Consider the following 19,093-nt stretch of genomic DNA (forward strand, 5'->3'; position numbering starts at 1 on the left):
CAAAGGGTGATCTGATCACTGCACCTAGCCTTTTGGTGAACACCTTCTGTATGCAGACACTGAGCCGGCCCTAGAACTGCAGAGATGAATACAGAAAGGCCCCAGTGGCCAACTACAGGGGAAGCAGAAGGCAAGGAAAGCAGCAGGCACTGAGTGCCAACCGCAGAGCAAGCACTAGGCTCGGTGGTTTCACCCAACTCATAGCTGCTTCTTAAGACAGTACAGGTGAGCTACGTTGTGAGTTCCATTTGAGGAGCATTGTTCACCAGTAGTCCATGGCTGTTTGTCCTCCCGATGCTCCAAGGGGTTGAGAAATCTTAACACAGGGAAGGCACGCCAAAGGGTCAGTATCATGGCAAATTGCTGGCCTCACATGATTCAAGCCCAGGTCTCCTGCCATTTTCCTAAGTCCCCCTGTTTAGGCTAGAATAATTCACCTAATGAATATTTATTTGTGCATCTATCAAGGAACTTAGGCTATAGCAGTGAATACACAACAAAATGCTCTGCACCCAGGAGAGGAAAGACCGTTCCTGCTTAGTGGGCTGTGATAGAGGAAGGGGCTTCCCCAGGACAGCAGGAATGAAAGCCCAGGGGCCAAAGGAACCCAATCCCATCAGCTCGCCCTTAGCAACAAGCTGATCTGAGGTGGGGACCAGGCAGCGTCTGACCTTTCTGTTCTTATTCCCATCCCACCCCACCCCTGAAAAGCCTGGGGCCTGGAGGGAAAGTTCGTCTGGCTTGTGGCCTTCCCTGGAACTTGCACACAGTCAGGAACTCCAGGCCAGCCAGATCTGGGGGCCATCATCCCCCTTTGATTTGTTTAATGAAAATGCTTTGTGATTTCCTAGATGAGCAGCTCTGATAAAGTAATTGTCCAAGGGTGCAGTCTACAATCCATTAATGCTAGACTCCGTGCAAATTGAACTTGGAGCAGTGATCTAAAGGTATCAGAGAAGGCTGCCCAGCGCCATCCCACACTTGGTCTTTTGTTCAGGCAGCTGAGAGCTTGGGACGAGACTTCCCTCCCCAGGCTCTCCAGTGGTTCCAAGATACAGAAATTCCCACTGCAGGCACCTCTCTACCTCCTCATATCCATGTGCACGCACATGCACCCCGTATATGCACATGCGTACATGTACATGTGCAGGCACACTCACATGCTCTCCTACACTCTTCTACAGGTACCCACATGCTCCAGCCTCACCTACTTCTACATGCACACCCTGCTACACACCAAGTCACATCTGTCCCGCTCCAGTCCCTTGGGCCACTGGACCAGATTGGAGAGGCATTCTCCTATTCCTGAGGATGCCCCTTTCCAACCCTGAAATGGCAAGGGAAGGGGGATACTAGGCAGAGGAAAGATTTTTACAGATACTTGGGGAACTGTTAAAACAGCCTTGACTTCATCTCGGAAAGCTAGTGGGAAGCAGTTAGCAAGAGAGGGAAGTTCAAAGGAGCAGTAGGAGGAGGAGGAGGTCCAGGAAGAAGGGAAGGAGAAGGCTGGCTGGGATTCTATTCTGCACCAGGAGAAGCCAGATCATTATCCCCATCTTACTTACCTTGAGAAGTGGAATTCCACCAATACTGCTTTATTGGAGGGGGTGGGTGGGTGGTGATGAATAAAAACATCAAGCAAGAAAACATACCAGTTTTGCTTCCCTTCCTCTTCAGCTTTGGGCATATATTTCAAGGTCACTTTTAGAAAGTGCTACTTCTTAAGAGAAAAAAAATAATCAATGATTGGGGAAGAGGGGAATGTGTTCTTTTTCCAAGGTGCCTCTCCAAATGCGGCCGCTGAGGAATTCTGGGATCCGGACCTGGAGCGAGTCTCCAGCCTCCACAGGGGCCTTTGTTCCGGGATATTCCGTTTCTCTCCCCAATCCCTTCACGCCTCCCCCCACCCCCAACTCCTCTCTCATTATCAAACATTTGAAGACTGAATAATTCCATTTGTCGATGTCTTTGGCCCATGCCTCTGAAAATGTAAAAGGCCCCACCGAAATCAAAACCCCTGGTTTTCAAGGTGGATTTACCACCCTTTAAAGGAAGATTTCTTGGGTAATCGCTGTCAAAAAATACTCATCACACAGGGATCTGAAAGAGAGTCCTCTCCCTTGGGCTGGGGGAAGGGACCATTGACCACTGGGGACAGGGAAAAGGGAACCCAGTTGTGGTCCTAAATCTCTGGCACTTGCCATCAATTCAAAGTCTAGTTTGGAGGCAGCCAGAAAAAGGGCATCTTCCCCAGCTGATGTCAACCAGAGCTCTTGCTCCTGATCTTTGGGCCTATGGCCTTTCTTTCCCATTTTAACTGGGCTTGGAGGAGTCCATCTGGGAACTTGAGAGGAAGAACTCCTGTTAGCATTGTTGTTGCTAAAGGGGAGAGGGGATCTCAGACCAGACAGCGGGAGGTGGAGCTAAGGGACAGTTATCCACGCACCAGGACAGGGGTGATTTCTAGAGAGAGGCAGGTGGTGGAACCAGGCGGGGCTGGGCCTGGAGAGGCTCATTTAGGGAGAGCCCCAGATCGATGCAAAGCAGAGGAGGGGCCCTTCCAGAGGGTCTTGGCCCAACCCCATCAGGACCAAAGGGCTCTCCCAGGGCTTCAGGTCTGAGTTACAGCCCAGAGAGCAATGGGGGCTGCACATACTTTGGGAAACCATGGAGATGGGGGAGGTGGTGGACAAGATGGACAGACTAAGAGGAAAGCCACTGGGGGAGAAGTCAGAAAGGCCAGGAAGAAAAGAGTGAGAGAAAGAAAAGAGAGACAGACTGGGGGAAGAGAGGGAGACAGAAAAGTGTGTGTGTGTGTGTGTGTGTGTGTGTGTAACAGAGACAGAGACAGAGACAGATGCAGAGGAGAGGGGGAGGGGAAAGAAGCAGGGAGAGAGACAGACAGAGATTAGGGTGAGGGACTGGAGGGAAACTTTGGAGGCCCCTCCAACCCAGCACACAAAAAGCAGACCAGAGCAATTGGAGGCCTTAGCAGCTGATTAATGTCTGCATGGGGAGTGCATTTCGGCAAGGAGGTTAGCAAGGGAAAACTGACAGGGCCACCGATTTCCCCCCCACCTCCGAGGCAGCTTCCTGTGTTCCCAGGTAAACTGCTTTTGCCCTGCTGGATGTGAAATCGCCATTTCACCCCGCCACACTTCTTAATTGTTGCAAAAATCATTTGTGAAATTGGTCTCCAGCAGGCGAGAATGGGCTACACTCATTCCGACAGACACCCGCCTTCCTCTCCTGCCACCTGCCCCATGGGAGCCCACGGAATCCCCCAGCTGCCAAAACTCAGGGTTGGTGCTGCCACATGGAGTTTAGGGGATCCAGCTCCAGGCCTTTTTTCCTACTAGACTCACCACTCAGTCTTCTGGAGGGGAGGGCAGAGACCATGCCAAGGGTTAGGTGGCCTGGGCATGGGACTCCTGGGATTCCAATGTCTCCAGCAGCAGCCAACTGGTGGGCCCTGAACCGAGGGGTCCTCTGACTGTGTGCTCGCCCCACTTGGCTCCAGGGACTCAACAGTGCCCACTGCAAGTCCGTGAGGAGGGATGGAGCCTGCCAGCGTCCTCACTGTGCAGGCTCCAGAGGGCTTCTCTAGCCAGGGAAGTGACCAAAACTCACACCTTCCTGACCAGCGCTTAGAGCTCTAAGGCTACATGGAAGCAACTCCAAAATATGAACAGACACAGACCCTCACTTAGAAACACACACATACTCAGACTGACTGGCAAGCCTGCAACAGACCTACACACACACACACACACACACACACACACACACACAGCCACACTGGCCCAGTCCACCCACAAATACAAAGGTGTCTTAAATCCTTCTAGCCAGGAGAAATTAGAGAGGAATGAGTGAATGAATGTACAATATACATAATGTATGTGTATATATGATGTGCATATTTCTGCATATGTGTATCTGTGCATATACATATATAACATATAGGCACCTCTGGAGGTCAAGGCAGGCCAAACCCTCCAGCAAAATGAGATGTAAAAGGGACTTAATTCTAATTCATCCTCCACAAAGACATGCACTGCTCCTTAAAACTTCATCTCCCAATCTCTCCTGGTGGCAGTGGAAATAGTGGGATAGAAAGGGACCAGAGAACCTAGTGGGGCTCCTGTAAATCAGGCAGCCTGGCACACTGATCTGGGCAAGGCAACACCACCCCTCCCCTTTTCCAATTCTAAAACGATTTGCCCTCCAGCTTCCTCAATTTAGGACCACTGATGGGGCGTGGGTTTAACAGTTTTCCTGTAGGCCCCCATCCCCAGAGCACCTCCTCACCAAGAGCCTGAGGAGCCCCTTGCGCTGGCAGAGGGGGAAGGAGGGAGTCTGTGTCACATTCTGAGCAGGGCAAAGGTCACAGGTGAGGAAAAGGGGAGGAGAGGGAGCACACTGGGGCCAGCCAGAGGAGAGCCCCCTAGGCCAAGACAAGGCTGACCCCAGCCCCAGGGAGAGGGCGGGCTGGAGGTGGGCTGGGCGGTGGGGGCCCAGTTTGAGGGCTGGGTTTATTTTATTGTATTTTGCCTCCAGCGCTGGCCCGGAGACACTCTTTCCCCGGGGAGACAAAAGGCCTGCGGTCGTGGCGTCCTGTCCTGCTGGGAGGGCGTTTCGCCCCTAGGTCTCGGTGTCCCCCAGGCAGGAGGGTCTGGTCACTCCAGCTGGGGAGAGTGCAGAATTGCAGGACCTCTGATCACTGCCCCCGCATGCCTGACTGTTTAAATGGGGGCATTCCCACCACCACCACCACCACAGCGAATTCTGAGCGGAGGCGCTCAGAATGGAGGAGCTCAGGATGGCACCGAGTCCTGAGCCCTCCCGCTTCCTACCCTTTTGGACCCCCAGATCTCGGGCACCCACTAGCTGTACTGGCCTGGAAAGGGGTCTGAGTTGTGGCCTGGGGGCCTTAAGAGGAGAACGGGTTTAAGCCTCTCTGGAGAAGGGCCAGTGGAGGGGGGCGGGGAGGGGAGGAAGAGATGCGTCCCTAACCCTTGGCACACCCAGTTTCCTAAGCACTAGACCCCACCTAGTCACTCAGGGCTACTCAGAGCTGCAGGAGGCCGGGCAAGAACCGGACCCGGGACTCAGACATTATTTCATGAAGTCACAAATCCCTCCCTCGAAGTCACTCTGGGCCGTCCCCATGGGCCCCACTGGTGGGAATTTCGGATCGTGTGAAGGGGATGAGGAAGAAGATGTGAAGGACAGCGGACTCTGTCCCTGAAAGGCCAGAATCCAGGGGTTGCCACCAACTGGAGGCAGACGCTCCCAAGCATCCAGGTCCTGGGCAGGGGCGGTGGGCGACCAGGGGCTGGGCACGCCGCGGATCCGGCCCATTCGTCACAGACGACACTCGGGAAAATCTGGCAGCCCCCCACTCAACCCATCCTCTGCTCCCTCTGTTTCACGGACAGTTCAGGTTCTCCCAAAATGAGCGAGCCACGGGTTTGAAAAAAGGGGGGAAAAATTCGTTGGCGGTTTCTTTTCGTTATGGGTCCTCGGCTCCCTTCTGCCCTGGTCCCCCGTCCCTCCTCATGAATAAAAGAAAAGTCCGAACCTCTCAGCTGCCCCCTCCTCGTCTTCCTTGTGCTCCAGTCGGGCACTTTTGCACAACTTAGCCAGCGGATCACTCGCCCCCTCGCTTTCCCTCTTCTCTTCCCAACCCCGTCACCCGCTGTCGCCTCCCTTCAAGCCCCGAAACCCGAGAGGCACCTTCTTCCCTCCCCCGTCTTCTGGGGGGCGGGGGTGTGCAAGCTCGTGTGCAAGGGAGTAGCGAGTGTGGTCTGGAGAGAGGCGTGGAGAGGAGTGCGGGGGGGAGGTGGGAGGGAACGCCAGCGAGCGAGGGAATAAATACATAAATACGAAAAAGAAATCCACTCCGCAGCCTCCCGGCCCAGAAACCCGGGCCGCGATCGCCCGTCCGAGGCCGGGGGCCCTGCTCGGGCCGCGTCCCCCGAGCCCGCCTCCAGCGCCCGGCCTCGCCTCCCGGGTCTGCCCGGCGCATCCGCTCGCACAACTTCTGGCTGAGCGGAGCGGGCAGAGGCGGACTTGGGGTTGGTGTGTGTGTTTGTCTGAACTTCCTTGTCGCCACCTTCCCTCCGTCTCCGCCCCCACCTCACCCCCTCCCCAAGCTTCTGGACGCGTTCGCCTGCAGCTGGGGGTGGGGGGGTGGGGGTAGGGAGCGTGTGTGGAGGGAGGGGGGAGAGGTTAAAAAAAAAAAAAAAGGCAAGAAAGAGATCGCAGCAGGGGCAAAGGGAGCGGACGGGAAGCGATTTTTGCCGACTCTGGATTCGTCCCCGGCGTGCGCAAGAATGGCGGCGCTTCCCGGATCCGTGCCGAGGATGATGCGGCCGGCGCCCGGGCAGAACTATCCCCGCACGGGGTTTCCTCTGGAAGGTAAGGGCGCCCGGGCTCGCTTCGCCTCCCTCCGCCGGGAGCTCCAGGTCCTCGGAGAGGTGGCCATCTCCGGGGCGGGGTGGCGGCAGCAGGGGGGGTTCCCTTCTCTCCTGGGTCCAAGTCCGGGCACCGGACCCTGGAAGTTTCTGGAACCCACGCTCGGGTTTGCGGGGGCTCCACGGACCGGCGGCCTCAGCCTCACAGGCCCCCCGGCTGCAGCCTTTTCTCTCGGGATTGAACTCCGAGTACATTCCGGCTCCTCGTAAATTCCGGGTCCTAGTGAATTTCAGCTCTTTCCACTATATTCCGATACTTTGCCCCTGATACTTCCTCGGCTTCTGCGTTCGCCGGCTGCGCGCTTTTTACTCGTTTGAATTGTTCTTTTCACCCCTGGGATGATCTTCCAATCCCTTGTATTTCGAAAAACCAACAATGTGTGATATTTTATGCATCCAGACAACGAAGGGTATCCGCTTCTTCCCAAGCAACACATAGAAACTCCTGCTTTTTGGTCTACAAACGAACTAACTTGAAATAATAAATAGTAACGATTTTTCCTGCAAACTTTTCACTCGGGCTTCTGAACTCTGGAAATGTCCCGAGCGAGAACCTCAAGACGAGGAGAGAGCACCGCAGTGTCCCGACAAGAGGAAAGTGTTGATTTTGTCATGTGTCCTTTCTCAATATTCAGCACCCAGGGTGAGCAGAGAGGAAGGGCGGCGAACCGGTTCCCGGCTCGGGAAAGGGCTGGGCGCACGCCGCCGAGACCCTGTCCCGCGTTTTAGTTTTTGATTTGTTTGTAAACTAATGGAAGGCCTCCAACCTGTCAGCGGGGGAATCATTCGGGTTCCGGGGGCAGATAGCTTGGGGTGTCAGAGAAAACTGATTAGAGCTAGGTGCGACTTTTATTTTTTAATTACTCTTGTAATTGTGTGAGTCCCTTGAGCGTGAGGAAGGGCGTAGAAGGCAGGGAGGCGATGGACGGGCAGGCGGCCTGCGATCTGGGGAGGGGGGTCCCTCTGGCAGCGAGGCGGCGCAGGTCCCTGAATTAGAGAGGCGGAGAGACTGGCTCCGTGATCAAGTGCGCGCCAGCAGCCACGCAGGCGGGAGAGCGCACAGCCCGGGGATTTGCCATAGCACTCTCCTGTAGCGAATGCAAGTAAAACCGGCGGCCGAGGACGCGCAGCGGATTAGAACAATATTTGCCCAACATGACGGAGAATACTGAGGAGAGCCGAGTGCCGGTCGCTAAAGAGGCTCTTGAATATAAAGTTGGGCGCTCGAGAGCTCTTGAGCGCTAATGGCATATCCCGCCACGGAGACCGAGTGACTCTGACTTGGCGACGCACGATTTCTGATTAAATCCGAGGGTGGCTTCAGACACCTACTTTTACAAAGAGAGGTGGGGGGGACTGGGAGCGTGAGGGAGGAGGCGGTAGGAACAGCTCGGCCGTGGAGCCTCTTCTCGCCTCCTCCCTTCCAATTATACGTCGGCTCCCTCCACTCCGGGGGCTGTGAAATCGTTCTAATCTGCCAGATCTCCGCAGCCGCTGAGTCCCCAAATTGGGGGGATCGAGGCCGGATTAGTGCACCGGGTGTCCCCCAGCCTTCTGTGAGGAAATTGTATAGACTTTGCATTAAGGCTTCCCAGGCGTTCCCCCCTCCCCAGCGTACACCAGGGGTGACCGTCTTCCTGGTTCCCGAAGTCACCCAGACTCGGGGGCTCGGGTCCATCTGTGTGCCAACCTCTCAGAGCCTGCAGGGACAGCTCATGGATATCTGAGGCCAAATAAGTATTTGATTTGGAGTTTGCTAACAACAGAGCATACCCCCAAATCGTTCCAAAACGAAATTAGAACTTTGAAAGAGGTTGGAAGCAAGGGGAGTCCCTTGAGGGACAGCCAGGTGTGTCCAGAGGCAGCAGCCAACAGCATTATGTCACCTGTCCCTTGGCTGTTCAGTTATAGATAGGACAGTTCTGCTAAACCAGTCAGGGCTGCAAGTACTAGCCACCTACCAGCCCTTTCTGGCCCCCAATAAAATGGATCAGTGTTGGTCACTTGGCCCATGGAACTGACTAGATGGGCCACATCTCACCTGTTTCAGCCGCTCTAAGAGGCAGGCAGCCTGGGGCACGGAGAGCCATTGGTCCCAGAGTCCCCCAGGCTCCACAGACCCTCCCGCCTCTGTCCCTCCCCTTCCCAGAGACATTCGGAGGTTGATCTGCATTACTCACAGTGTGGCAGGATTGGGGCACATAGCATCTGGGGGACTCTACCAACCAGCCATAACTCCTCTCTCCATCCCCGCAGGATCCTCCCTTAGCTTCCAGACCGTTTATCCTGACCTCTAAACTGCCGCAGCTCCACGTGTGGGCAACTCAGAGATCTGCTGTCAGTGGTCTTGGGGCTCAAACAAAACTGGGATCGAGGGGTACACTCAGTGTCCCTTCTTCATCCTCACCCTGTGCCCACCTCTTTCCTCATCTCCCCTCCCTTCTTCAGTATCCACCCCGCTTGGCCAAGGCCGGGTCAATCAGCTTGGTGGGGTCTTCATCAACGGGCGACCCCTGCCTAACCACATCCGCCACAAGATAGTGGAGATGGCCCACCATGGCATCCGGCCCTGTGTCATCTCCCGCCAGCTGCGTGTCTCCCATGGTTGTGTCTCCAAGATTCTCTGCCGCTACCAGGAGACTGGGTCCATCCGGCCTGGGGCCATTGGTGGCAGCAAGCCCAGAGTGAGTGTCTTTGCTGCAGAGCTAGCAGTTGGCCTTCCCAGCTTTGGGGGTCCTGACTGTAGCCCCTCTCACTGCCTTGTGTTATCCAGTAGCACTGGGGTGTCTATATGCTTCCTATGGAAAGTACAGTAGGAGAGTGTCCCCACCTCCATTTAATCCCTCCATTATTTGAATTTCCCAGGGATGGGGATAACGGAGGTCCAGGTTGTCCAAGACTTTGAGGGCTTCCTGGGTTGTCCCTATATCTGTCCCAACCCCTGTCACCAGCCCAGACAAGGGAAAATCTCCTCTCAGCCTTGCCTGAAATACTAAGGGTTGATGGGGAAGCTGGACTCCTAGGGGTTGTACTTAGGTTTCTATTTTATTACCTATCACTACCCGATCCCCACCCCACCCCAGCCGCCTTCCTGGGAGCCAGGAACAGGTTTCTTGAAAGGCTAAAGCCAATCTCAGAAGGGGGGACATGGTGACCAGGGCCGCCAGGCTGGCCTGGGGCTCTTAGGAGGTTGATATTAAAAGTATTTCCCTCCTCCCCACCCCACCTTTCCATTCCTACTCTCCCACCTCCATCCCTGAAGCAGGTGGCGACTCCGGATGTGGAGAAAAAGATTGAGGAGTACAAGAGGGAAAACCCAGGCATGTTCAGCTGGGAGATCCGAGACCGACTGCTGAAGGATGGGCACTGTGACCGCAGCACTGTGCCCTCAGGTGAGAAGGCAGCTGGGCCGGCAGAGCCTGCCTGCCCAGAGCCGGCCAGCGCCCACAGGCTGGGTGGGGCCGAGGGCAGGAGCGGAGGGGAGGTGATGGATGCCAGGGAATTTGGAGAAAAGTTGGGAGAAAAGTGGGTGAGAGTGCAGAGGAGGGAACAAAAACCAAAAGGAAGATGGAAGGAAGGAAGAAGGAAAGGAAAGAGAAAGTGAAGAGAGGGGAGGGCCAGAGGAAGAAAGAATGGGAGGAAGAAGGGAGAGAAGAAGGAAGGGGCAATAAGTTCTTCTCTAAGACTGGGTGGTAAAAGCGGCTCCCTGGGTGCTTTCTCGGAGAAGTGACCTAGAGAAGTAGGGCGTCCTAGGAGGGCTGATCTCCATGGGCTCCCTGGACCCCCCTGGAACCCTTCCCCAAGTCACCATTTCTATTCTGTTGCTGTCACCCACCCCCAGTATGTTCTAATGCGGAGGCCCTGCACCGTGCTGCCCATGTTGGGAAAGTGGCCTGGGGCGGGGCCCGGGGGGCGTCGGAGTTGCCTGTGTTGGTGGCATTCAGGCTTGCCGGGCTGGGACACACACTGATGGGGGGATGGCAGCTTCAGAGACTAGAGGGCATCCAGGGAGGTCCTGGGGAAGTGGTGTGTGTGCACCTCAGGTGTGTGAGAGTGTAAGGCGTAATACGTGTGTGCAAGGTTGCATGTAAGAAATGCACCAGGTGGATTCCTCGGCCACAGTCTTACCACCAGGGTGAGTGCCCCAGGTGTGAGTCATTCAGCTTCCCTACGTGGTTTACTGCGCCTGGAACAGGTGTTAATACTTAAATGTGGGACGGCAATAGGTGTGAAGGCCCTCGCTGGTGTTGGGCCGAAGGGGCTTCCTGACTCTCCCAGGGGCCCAAGCTCCGCTGCGCGTTCCCTGCCCCAACAACTTATACCCACTCTTTTGCCTTTGAATTTCTGAGGTTTAGTGAGTTCGATTAGCCGCGTGCTCAGAATCAAGTTCGGGAAGAAAGAGGAGGAGGAGGAAGTGGACAAGAAGGACGATGATGGCGAGAAGAAGGCCAAACACAGCATCGATGGTATCCTGGGCGACAAAGGTAGGGAACCTCCCCGGGCCAGACCCGAGCCCGCGTTCCCGGACGCGCTAACGTGCTGGCCAGGGATTCGCTTCCGCCGCCCAAGGCTGGCGAACACAACTTTAGCGGGATAACTGCAGCGTCCGCGGCAGCCGGGGGCCTCTCGGTTTTGCGGAGAGCGCCCCCTCGGTATGCCTTCCGCCGGTGCGTCGAGCCCAGCTGCAGGTTAGAGTTGCTTGCGCCGCTCACTGTGCAACCCCAGCGGGCGCAGCCTAGCCAAGGACTCCGGCGCGTGTGTCCTCCGGGGCTGGCGTTTTGGCTGCCGGTCCCGGGTGGATCTATTATTTATAGGAAACTTGGGCATGGAGGAGGGGGGCGAGGAAGGAGGAGCTGGCGGGCGGCTCCCTAAATGAATTTGTTAACCAGACCCGCACACGCTCTCTAAACGGTCCCTTGAAACCCCGCCTGACAGTTGACTGACCGCTGCAATCAATAAAAATTAGCGAGGGCCGCGTGGGCCGCCTCCTAACTCATCCCCGCGTCGCAGTGCCCGAACTGAGATGTTGTGGAGTCGAGGGGTAGATGGGTGCAAAGGTGCTTTCCTCCAGCGGGGCCGGGAGTTGAGGCCAACTTTCCAGCTGCCCAGGGTAGGAGGATCCCAGTGGGGAGAGACGTTCGGTCTCTGCCCGCCGGCTCCCCACTTTGCGCGGCTGCCGAGCCAGCTGAAGTCTGAGCCACAACGCCCTGTTTTGTCTCACCGTCAGCTAGAAAAAAGCATTTATCTTTCAAGCGCCTGCACGCCCGGGGAAAGGGGTTGTGCTTTTGTTTATTGGTGGGGAAGTTTCAGGAGAAGGGAAAGTCCTTCCTCATTATCCCCCCACCCCTGGAAAGTCTCTCTGAGACTTGGTAAGTGTGCGTTAAGTGGGGGTGAGGAGAAATAGAAACGGGAGATCCAGAGTACAAAGACAGGGCGAGAAGCAATGCCCCAAACCCATGGGCAGGGAGGCATCAGGCAGACAGGAAAGTCAGTGGCTACGAGAACCTGCAAAACGGTGACTTTGGAAATAGTCGGGGAGCGCCTTGAACCTGGAAACGCGAAGAACACGTTTTGTTGGCATTTCCTTCCAGAGGTTTCTGAGGCACCCCCTCTTCATGCCTCCCCAGAACATCTAGCCCAGGTCTCTCCAGCTTTCGTTAGTCTCTCCCAACCTTGAAGATGAACTTCACAGACAAAGCCCGCTTCCAGAGACAACTCCCAGGGAGGCCCAGCCCCCATAGGCTTGGTTGGAGGGAGAAGGATGGAGGAGGGGCAGGGTCAGCTCCCTGTGAGAGCAGCTAGAGCTGGGGAAGGGGCGGGTGATTAACGCGCAGGGCCCCAAGTGGAGCCCAGTCCCGCCAGGGACAAAAGGGCCAGGGAAGAAAGGGAGTGGGCTGTGCTGGGCACCCCGCTGTGCCGGGCCAGCTGAGGGGCCTCGGGTCTGAAGAGGGAAGCAGCCGGAGCTGCCAGGTAGACCCTGGCTCAGCTGAGGCAACCCAGAGCCCTGGGACTTCTGTAGGGGGACCCAGTTCACAATGGGAGGAGACTTAGTTGGACTCTGTGGGATGGGGGACACAGAACTTGAATAACCTTCTGTCAAATACTGCAAGCAGACACCACTTCTGAGAGGTACCCCAGGAGAAGCAGAAGGTTTGGTTTCATTCGGAGGTGTGTGTGTGTATGTGTGTGTGGCAGGGGTTGTCCAATTCAGTCAGTGACCGTGCACAATAGATAAATATATTCTGGCAAAGAAGGAAAGGAAAGGAAGAGGAGACAAAGATCGATCGTGTGGTTTGGGGATCCCTTTGACTCGAGGGGATTCAAGGGCTTCCAGTGCTAGTCAGGGCTTACAAACCCAGCTAAGAGGCACCTTCGCTGGATGGAGGTTTTTGCTGCAGCAGAACCAGGAAGCTACAAGTCTCCAGGGGTTTAATGAGGAGCCTGGCAGTTCCAGGTGGGAGGCTGAGAGCATAGGCGCCAAGTCTGGAGAGGAGTTGCAGAAATAGAATGAAAGTCCCCTGGCTTTTGAGTGACAGTGGGCATGTTGGATACTGTGACTGCTGGGTGGCCATAAGTACATGTGTTTCTCAGCTGGGCTGTTTGCCCACAAGTCTTTGGATCAGAGTGCCAACGGCTGTATTCTGTGCAAGTGGGATTCTGCGTGGATGTGCAGCGTGGCTGTAGATGGATGCGAAAGGCAATATGACAGAGGGAATGAGCGAGGGTTATCTATCCATCTGTGGACAAATTAACATCAGCTCTCCAGTCAGCAACCCTCGGAACTCTCCATCTCTCTCCCAGGCCCCAGACATCAGTTTTGTAGCCAAGTTAAAGGTGAAAACACCTCCCAATCTCCACCCAAGCCAGCCAGGTGGGGAGAAGCAGAGATAAGCCCCATAGGGCAGAGCAGGGGCAGGTTGCGCACCCACAAACTTTGTTTTGGCTTCTTGCTCTTGACAAATGTGTTCTCTGGGGGTTGCCCCTCTCATGGCAGGGAGCCTCCGAAGAAGGGGTTTAACAGCTCTCCTTTCTAAGCGCTAAAGAGAGATCCCTCCCTGAGTCCGTTTTTCCCTATCGTCCGCTTGGCATTTAATAATGTTAAGACTTATTAGAGCTGGTAATGAAAACTGGGACTGCTGAATAGGAAACTGTGTTGGAGAGGGGTGTAATAGCTTCCAGGCATGGTAAGAAACTATTTATCCGCAATCAGTTCTCACTCTCAGAGTTTGAAGCACAAACGTTAAGTTGAAGGGTTTTAAAGCAGATTAAATTGAGCTTTTATTTCTGTGCACTTTCATCTCTGAACAGCTCACTCCTGCTCCCCTTGGGCTGATATTCATGAGGCTGTTCGTATTTTTTCTCTCTCTTATCCTTGTTAAGACTGAGTTATTAGGATTGTTGGTGGTGGGAATTCTCAGACCACTGTGGACAGACCACTCTGGCCATTCTCTGCTCACCTGGAGAAGGAAATGGGCAGTTCCTCGCTCTCCTCCCCTTGGATTCTCCTCTCGAGGATGGGAGGAGAGACAGGCAGGAAGACCTAACTGGGAAAAGAAAAAGATTTTCCCAGCCTGAGCCCAGGGAGTCTCTTGTGGGAAATTTGATAGGGGTTTGCAAAGAGTCAAACCCATTCCTCCGTGGGAGCTGAGGAAGTGAGTGAAAAAAAATAAGCAATAATTTTAAAAAATCAATCGCAACAGTAATAAACAATAAGAACACCAAAGCTTCCTGTATTTGACAATGCTCAAACTTAGGCTGAAGCTGACCAGATCAGACCTGGGGCTCCAGGTTTGGTCTCCAGGAGAGAAAGCCCAGCAGGGTCCTGATTAATATGAAATAAATAAAAATGTCACAAGATTAAAAAGAAGAGTGTGCGTTTTCCTCTGGGGAGAAAAGTGCTGGTGTCAAGAGTCCATATGAGAATTTACTGACTTCCCGGGTATGCAAGATCAGCCGAGGCGGGAGGATGGAGGGAGTGTGTGCAAGACAGGTTTGTGTTTGCCTTTTTCCTCCATTTATTTTTAAAGCAGCAAATTTGCAGGTGTGGAGTGGGAAATGACGGAGAAGGATGGGAAAGGAGGGGAGAGCCTGAAGTGTCGGTTCTAGACACTTGTAAAAGGAGGTGGGAAACAATTTAATTTGGCAGCGGCGATAGCTGCTAATGCGGTTTTCGGTCGTTTGCTACACTGGAGGAAGCTGTTTTGATTGTGTGTACAAGGACCTGCCAAATTTAATTAGGCTCCGGGGGAGCGAATGAATAGGGGAAGGGGGGCTGGTTGCCCTCAGCCCACACCGGTTTTTTTTTTTTTTCCGGCTTCACACCTGGAAGGGGCATTGTTTACCGGGTAGGCGAGAACTAGGAAAGGGAGCAGGCGCAGAGAGAGTAGGGCCTTGGAAGAGAAAGCGAGGGTGGGGACCGAGATAGTCCATTTATCAAGAAACAATCTGCATTGATTTAAACCAACAAGTTCCCTCCTCTGTAAATGTGTGTTTAGAGAAAGGTAATTGACACTCCACCAAATCAAAGGATTACCCCGGGTTGGCAATCTAATCAAACAGAGTCCAGGCGGGATTTGAGGCTGTTCAGAGTGGGATCAGCTTCGCATAATGGGGGCTCGGAGGAAGATGGGAGGGTGTCAGGCAATTCCCCGGCTTTAGGCAGCGCTCGGCGGCGGATATTCAGAGGGAGAGTGGGAGGGGGCGAGGGCTCCGCCATGCACGGGGGGATGGGGTGAATGGAAACGGGGGTGTGCAGGAGTAGATCCCGGCGTGCGGGCGAGCCCATCCTGCGCTGACAAGACTTCCCCTTTCTTCCCTCCATCCCCCCCAACCGAAGACGGGAGAGGAGGAGGGAGCAAAGAACAACAACGAGATAACTATTACAAAGGCAAACACTAGCGCTCGCGCGCTCGCGGCCCCAGAACCCGCCGTAAATAAAGTCGACAAACTGGGTGCCAGATAAACTCGTGCCTAAATCGAGTGTGACGGGCAAGGAGAGAAGAGACAGAAGGAGATAAGGTTGGAGGGGGAATGAACGAACATAATCTAATAGAAGACATTTAGAAAACAAACTTTAAACAAGGGAGAACAGGCGAGCGGAGGGTAATTATCCGCCCCAGAGAGCGAGGGAAGCGGTTGGAAGGCTGGGGGCGGGGCGGGCGGACGCGGGCTGCGGAAGGGATGCGTTTAGGGCGGCGGGGCTGGGGGTGCCCTTGGGACTCCATAGGGAACCGGGAGCGGGTCCCCGGGGCGCGCGGGGGAGGGGCTCGGCCCCCAGACTGAGGTCCGCGCGCGGCTCCAGTCCCCTGAACAGGGTGGATCCCCCGCTGCGAGGGCGCGCGGGTTTTCTGTTCCCCTCCGGGCACGCACCGCCACACACCGGCTGTTTCCAGGCGTTTGTACCTAAAAGACTCGTGTGTGCGGCACAGCCGTGAAAAGAATTAGATATTTACCAGTTTGAAAATAAGCCTGGCTAAGAAGAGAGAAGAGAGAGAGAGACATTGAAAAGATGAGGCTGGGGGAAGACTTCAAACGAATTCATCATTTGGAATGGTGGAGGGGAGATTTACCAGACAGTATTGGGAAGTTATTTAGATATTAATAACACATTTTCCTGAGGCGCGACCACGGCAGCCATCTGTGCTGTTCTCCGAGCTATTTGGCTGGGTGAAATATGGGCGTCTCAAATGTTGGGAAGAGATAACGCAATCAGACTAACCCTGGTCCTAAGACGGCATCGCAGCGTTAAACCCGGATTAACCTCCCCCCACCGCCACCGCCCCCTCCCCTTTCACAGCTTTCCAAATTTTTCAGTGGAATTTACATGGGAGGATTTAAAAGCACATATAACAGTAGCCTTAAAGCACTAAGGTGATTACTTGGGTTTTTTTTTTTTTTAAGAATGTTTTTCTGAAAATGATAGTTGTCACACATTGCATTTTATATAATATTATATAAAAACATTTTTATATAGGGAAAGAGGGCTGAGTAAATTAGATTTCCTTCAAGGTTGCCTCGATTGGAGTTCCTTGTTACCATCTTCAGCAAAGTTGAGGCTTCATTCCAAATGGGCACCCGAGGATATAAACATGAAGCGTACATGACCTCAGGTTCTGGCCCCGGAAGCCCATAGTCTAAAACCAGTACTCACACCGCGGAAGATACAGTGCCTGGTGAGGGGAGGCCTTCCTGCTATTAAGATAAGAGAAGAGAAACCCCAAAGGAGAGGTTCTCCGGGGACTTTGGAGCCTTGAAGGCCATGACTAAGGGGGGACACATTCCAGGAATTCCAGAAAACAGCTCTTCCCCCTCTCCCACTCTAGACTAACGAGGTAATTAGGAAACCCAGTTGGGGATAAGAGAGGATTGAAAGACTGGGATGGCCCCCTCAGTTTTTTGCTTCCCTCTTCTTTTCCCCTTCCCCCAACTCTCGCCGAAAGAGGAAAAGGTGGAAATGGGGTCAGCGCTTTCTGACCTACTCTGGAGCAATCGGCCCCGGCTGGGGTTCGAGCGGGGGAGGGAGGGAACTCGCCTTCCCAAATCGAATCAAGGCAGAACGGTGACCTAAGGGGGAAACTTCGCCATTAGTAGATAGATCTCTCCAAAACTTCAAACAAAGTGTGTTGCGGGGAGGGGGGCGGGGGTTGGAGGGGAGTCCGGAGAGAGAGCGCGGGGTGGGGGGGTGCAGCTAGGAGTCCGCGATGGGGAGGAGCATGGAGGAGGAAAAATGGGGTCGAGGGCAAAGGGGAGGCGGGGGCCAAAGGAAGGGGTTTAGGGAAGGGAATGCCGAAGAAGGGTCGGCTGCCTTGGGACTGCAGCCCCGGGAGAGAGGAAAGCGTTTCGGGTAGGGCAGCCTCGGGATAGACGATGGGAAGTTGTGTGCGTCCCCGGTCGTGCTCCGAAGAGGCCCCGAGGGCGTGCCAGGACCCCCCGAGCTCCTGCCCGGCCCTCTGTTCGGCAGCTGAGCGAGAGGGTGGGTAGCAAGGGACCATGCAGCTCTGCAAGCTGGCTGGGGATGGATTGGTCCCATTTCCCCGAGACTGCGGGTCAGTTAATGGACCTTTCCAGATTTGGTCGCCCGGGGGCCCTAGGGGTGAGCTGGGCCTGAGCCCGGGTCAAGACCAAGGAAGCGGTAGGCAGAGGCCGGAGAGACAGCCCGAGGGGACGACGGAGAAACAGAAAAGGAGGGAGAGCATCAGGAGAGAGCGCCCAGAAGGAAATTCGGAGTGTGAAAGAGCGCGCGGTACAAGAGAACCTGCCTAGGGCGTTTGGGGACGCTGAGAAACGCGTAGGGACCGAGGGACGCGCGGAGCAGCAGGAAGAAAAACAAAGAGGAGACGTGGAGTCACCGAAAGGCTGGCCCGGGGCGGGCAGATCAGGAGACACCCCAGGACCGCGGGACAGCCCGCGGGACAGCGCGGGCGGAGAGGGCGAGCGCGCAAAGCCGAAGGCGGCGGCGGGAGGCGGGCGAGCTGCTGTCGGCCTTTTGATCCTCGGCGGCTTCCCCTTATCAGAAGCGCTTTTGGTGACACTGGCACAAAGGCAGTTCATCATATTACAGCGCGGCCGGGCGGCTCACTGCGATCCCGCCACTTAATTAGAGGCGAGCGATTCAGGCCGGCGGGACAGGCGGGAGGCCGGCCCGGAGGCGGGGGTCCGGGCTCCGCGCCCCGACCCGGTGCACTGGGAAGGAGCCGGGGCGCGCGCCTCGCCCAGTCGGGACTCGAAGCAAGGGGGGCGGGGAGCCCCTAGTCAGCGCGTCGCTAAATGAACAGGCCAGTCGGGGTTTCACTGCCAGGAGAGTAAGGCTCGCCGCCCTCCGGCTTTTAGCAGCCGCCCTGTCTAAGTTCTCGGCTTTGGGAAGGGATGGTGCGGCAGGCCACCATCCCCAGTCCCCGACTTCGGACGCCGGAGAGTGCAGAGCGAGTAACATTGGGGGAGCTGAAAGCTTCATGCTGCTCTGGATCCAGTTCACACCCACCAGTTCCCAATGGCCTAGTGCTGGATTCCCACCTCCTGCCCAGGAAGCAAGGCTTCTAGCGTCCACCCTGCCACCAGCTCCCTGGCTTGAAATCTTGGACAACCCGCCCAACCTCTCTGGGTCTCAGGGTCCTCCCATGAAAAAACCAGAGAAGTGGATTTCCTTTTGGGGACCCTAGACCCCTTTGAGAATAAAACCTGAGAAAACTCTGATAAAACCTGAGAAACCCGATAGTCACACAGGTTCATACAGGCAGAATTTGCAGACAGTATGAAAAGATTTCTGGGCCTCTAGAGGCCACACCCCATTAAGACCTTCACTATGCTTGTTTCCTGGGGACTCCAGTAATCCCTAGGGAGCATCTGATTCTGGAAGCAAGAGCCCAGGATGAAGAGATGGAGGGGATGGGGATGAGGCTGTTAGCCTGCCTTCTGCCTGGTTCTTGCTCATTCCTACCTCTGTCCCTTTCCCAAACAGGCAGAACCCACACTGCACCCCCACCCCCCACATTCAGTTGTGGGAAGGGTCCTTTCTGAGGTGGTTATGTGCAGAAATAAGCACGGATGCTGTGCTCCCCTTTTGTCCAATAAAAAAAGAAAAAGGACAGTATTTTTTTTTCAGATGGTGAATTTATTCA

At 55.1% G+C, this 19,093-nt stretch overlaps 1 protein-coding gene across 3 annotated transcripts in view; it reads left to right on the forward strand.

Moving 5' to 3' along the window:
• Window positions 1–6,244: 6,244 nt before the first annotated feature.
• The window catches only part of PAX7 (paired box 7), a 97,762-nt gene continuing 84,913 nt past the window's right edge, over window positions 6,245–19,093 (forward strand). Inside the window, exons 1-4 of one of the 3 annotated variants that reach the window (XM_057499791.1) lie at window positions 6,245–6,420; window positions 8,925–9,160; window positions 9,739–9,868; window positions 10,826–10,960. In XM_057499791.1, coding sequence (XP_057355774.1) covers window positions 6,336–6,420; window positions 8,925–9,160; window positions 9,739–9,868; window positions 10,826–10,960 — 586 coding nt within the window. In that variant the 5' untranslated portion in view covers window positions 6,245–6,335. The remainder of the gene's footprint in view (window positions 6,421–8,924; window positions 9,161–9,738; window positions 9,869–10,825; window positions 10,961–19,093) is intronic. The other 2 variants (XM_036914449.2, XM_057499792.1) reach the window with 2 other exon arrangements.

This window comes from Manis pentadactyla, chromosome 4 (assembly GCF_030020395.1).
Source record: "Manis pentadactyla isolate mManPen7 chromosome 4, mManPen7.hap1, whole genome shotgun sequence".
In the NCBI taxonomy this organism is placed as follows: Eukaryota; Metazoa; Chordata; class Mammalia; order Pholidota; family Manidae; genus Manis; species Manis pentadactyla.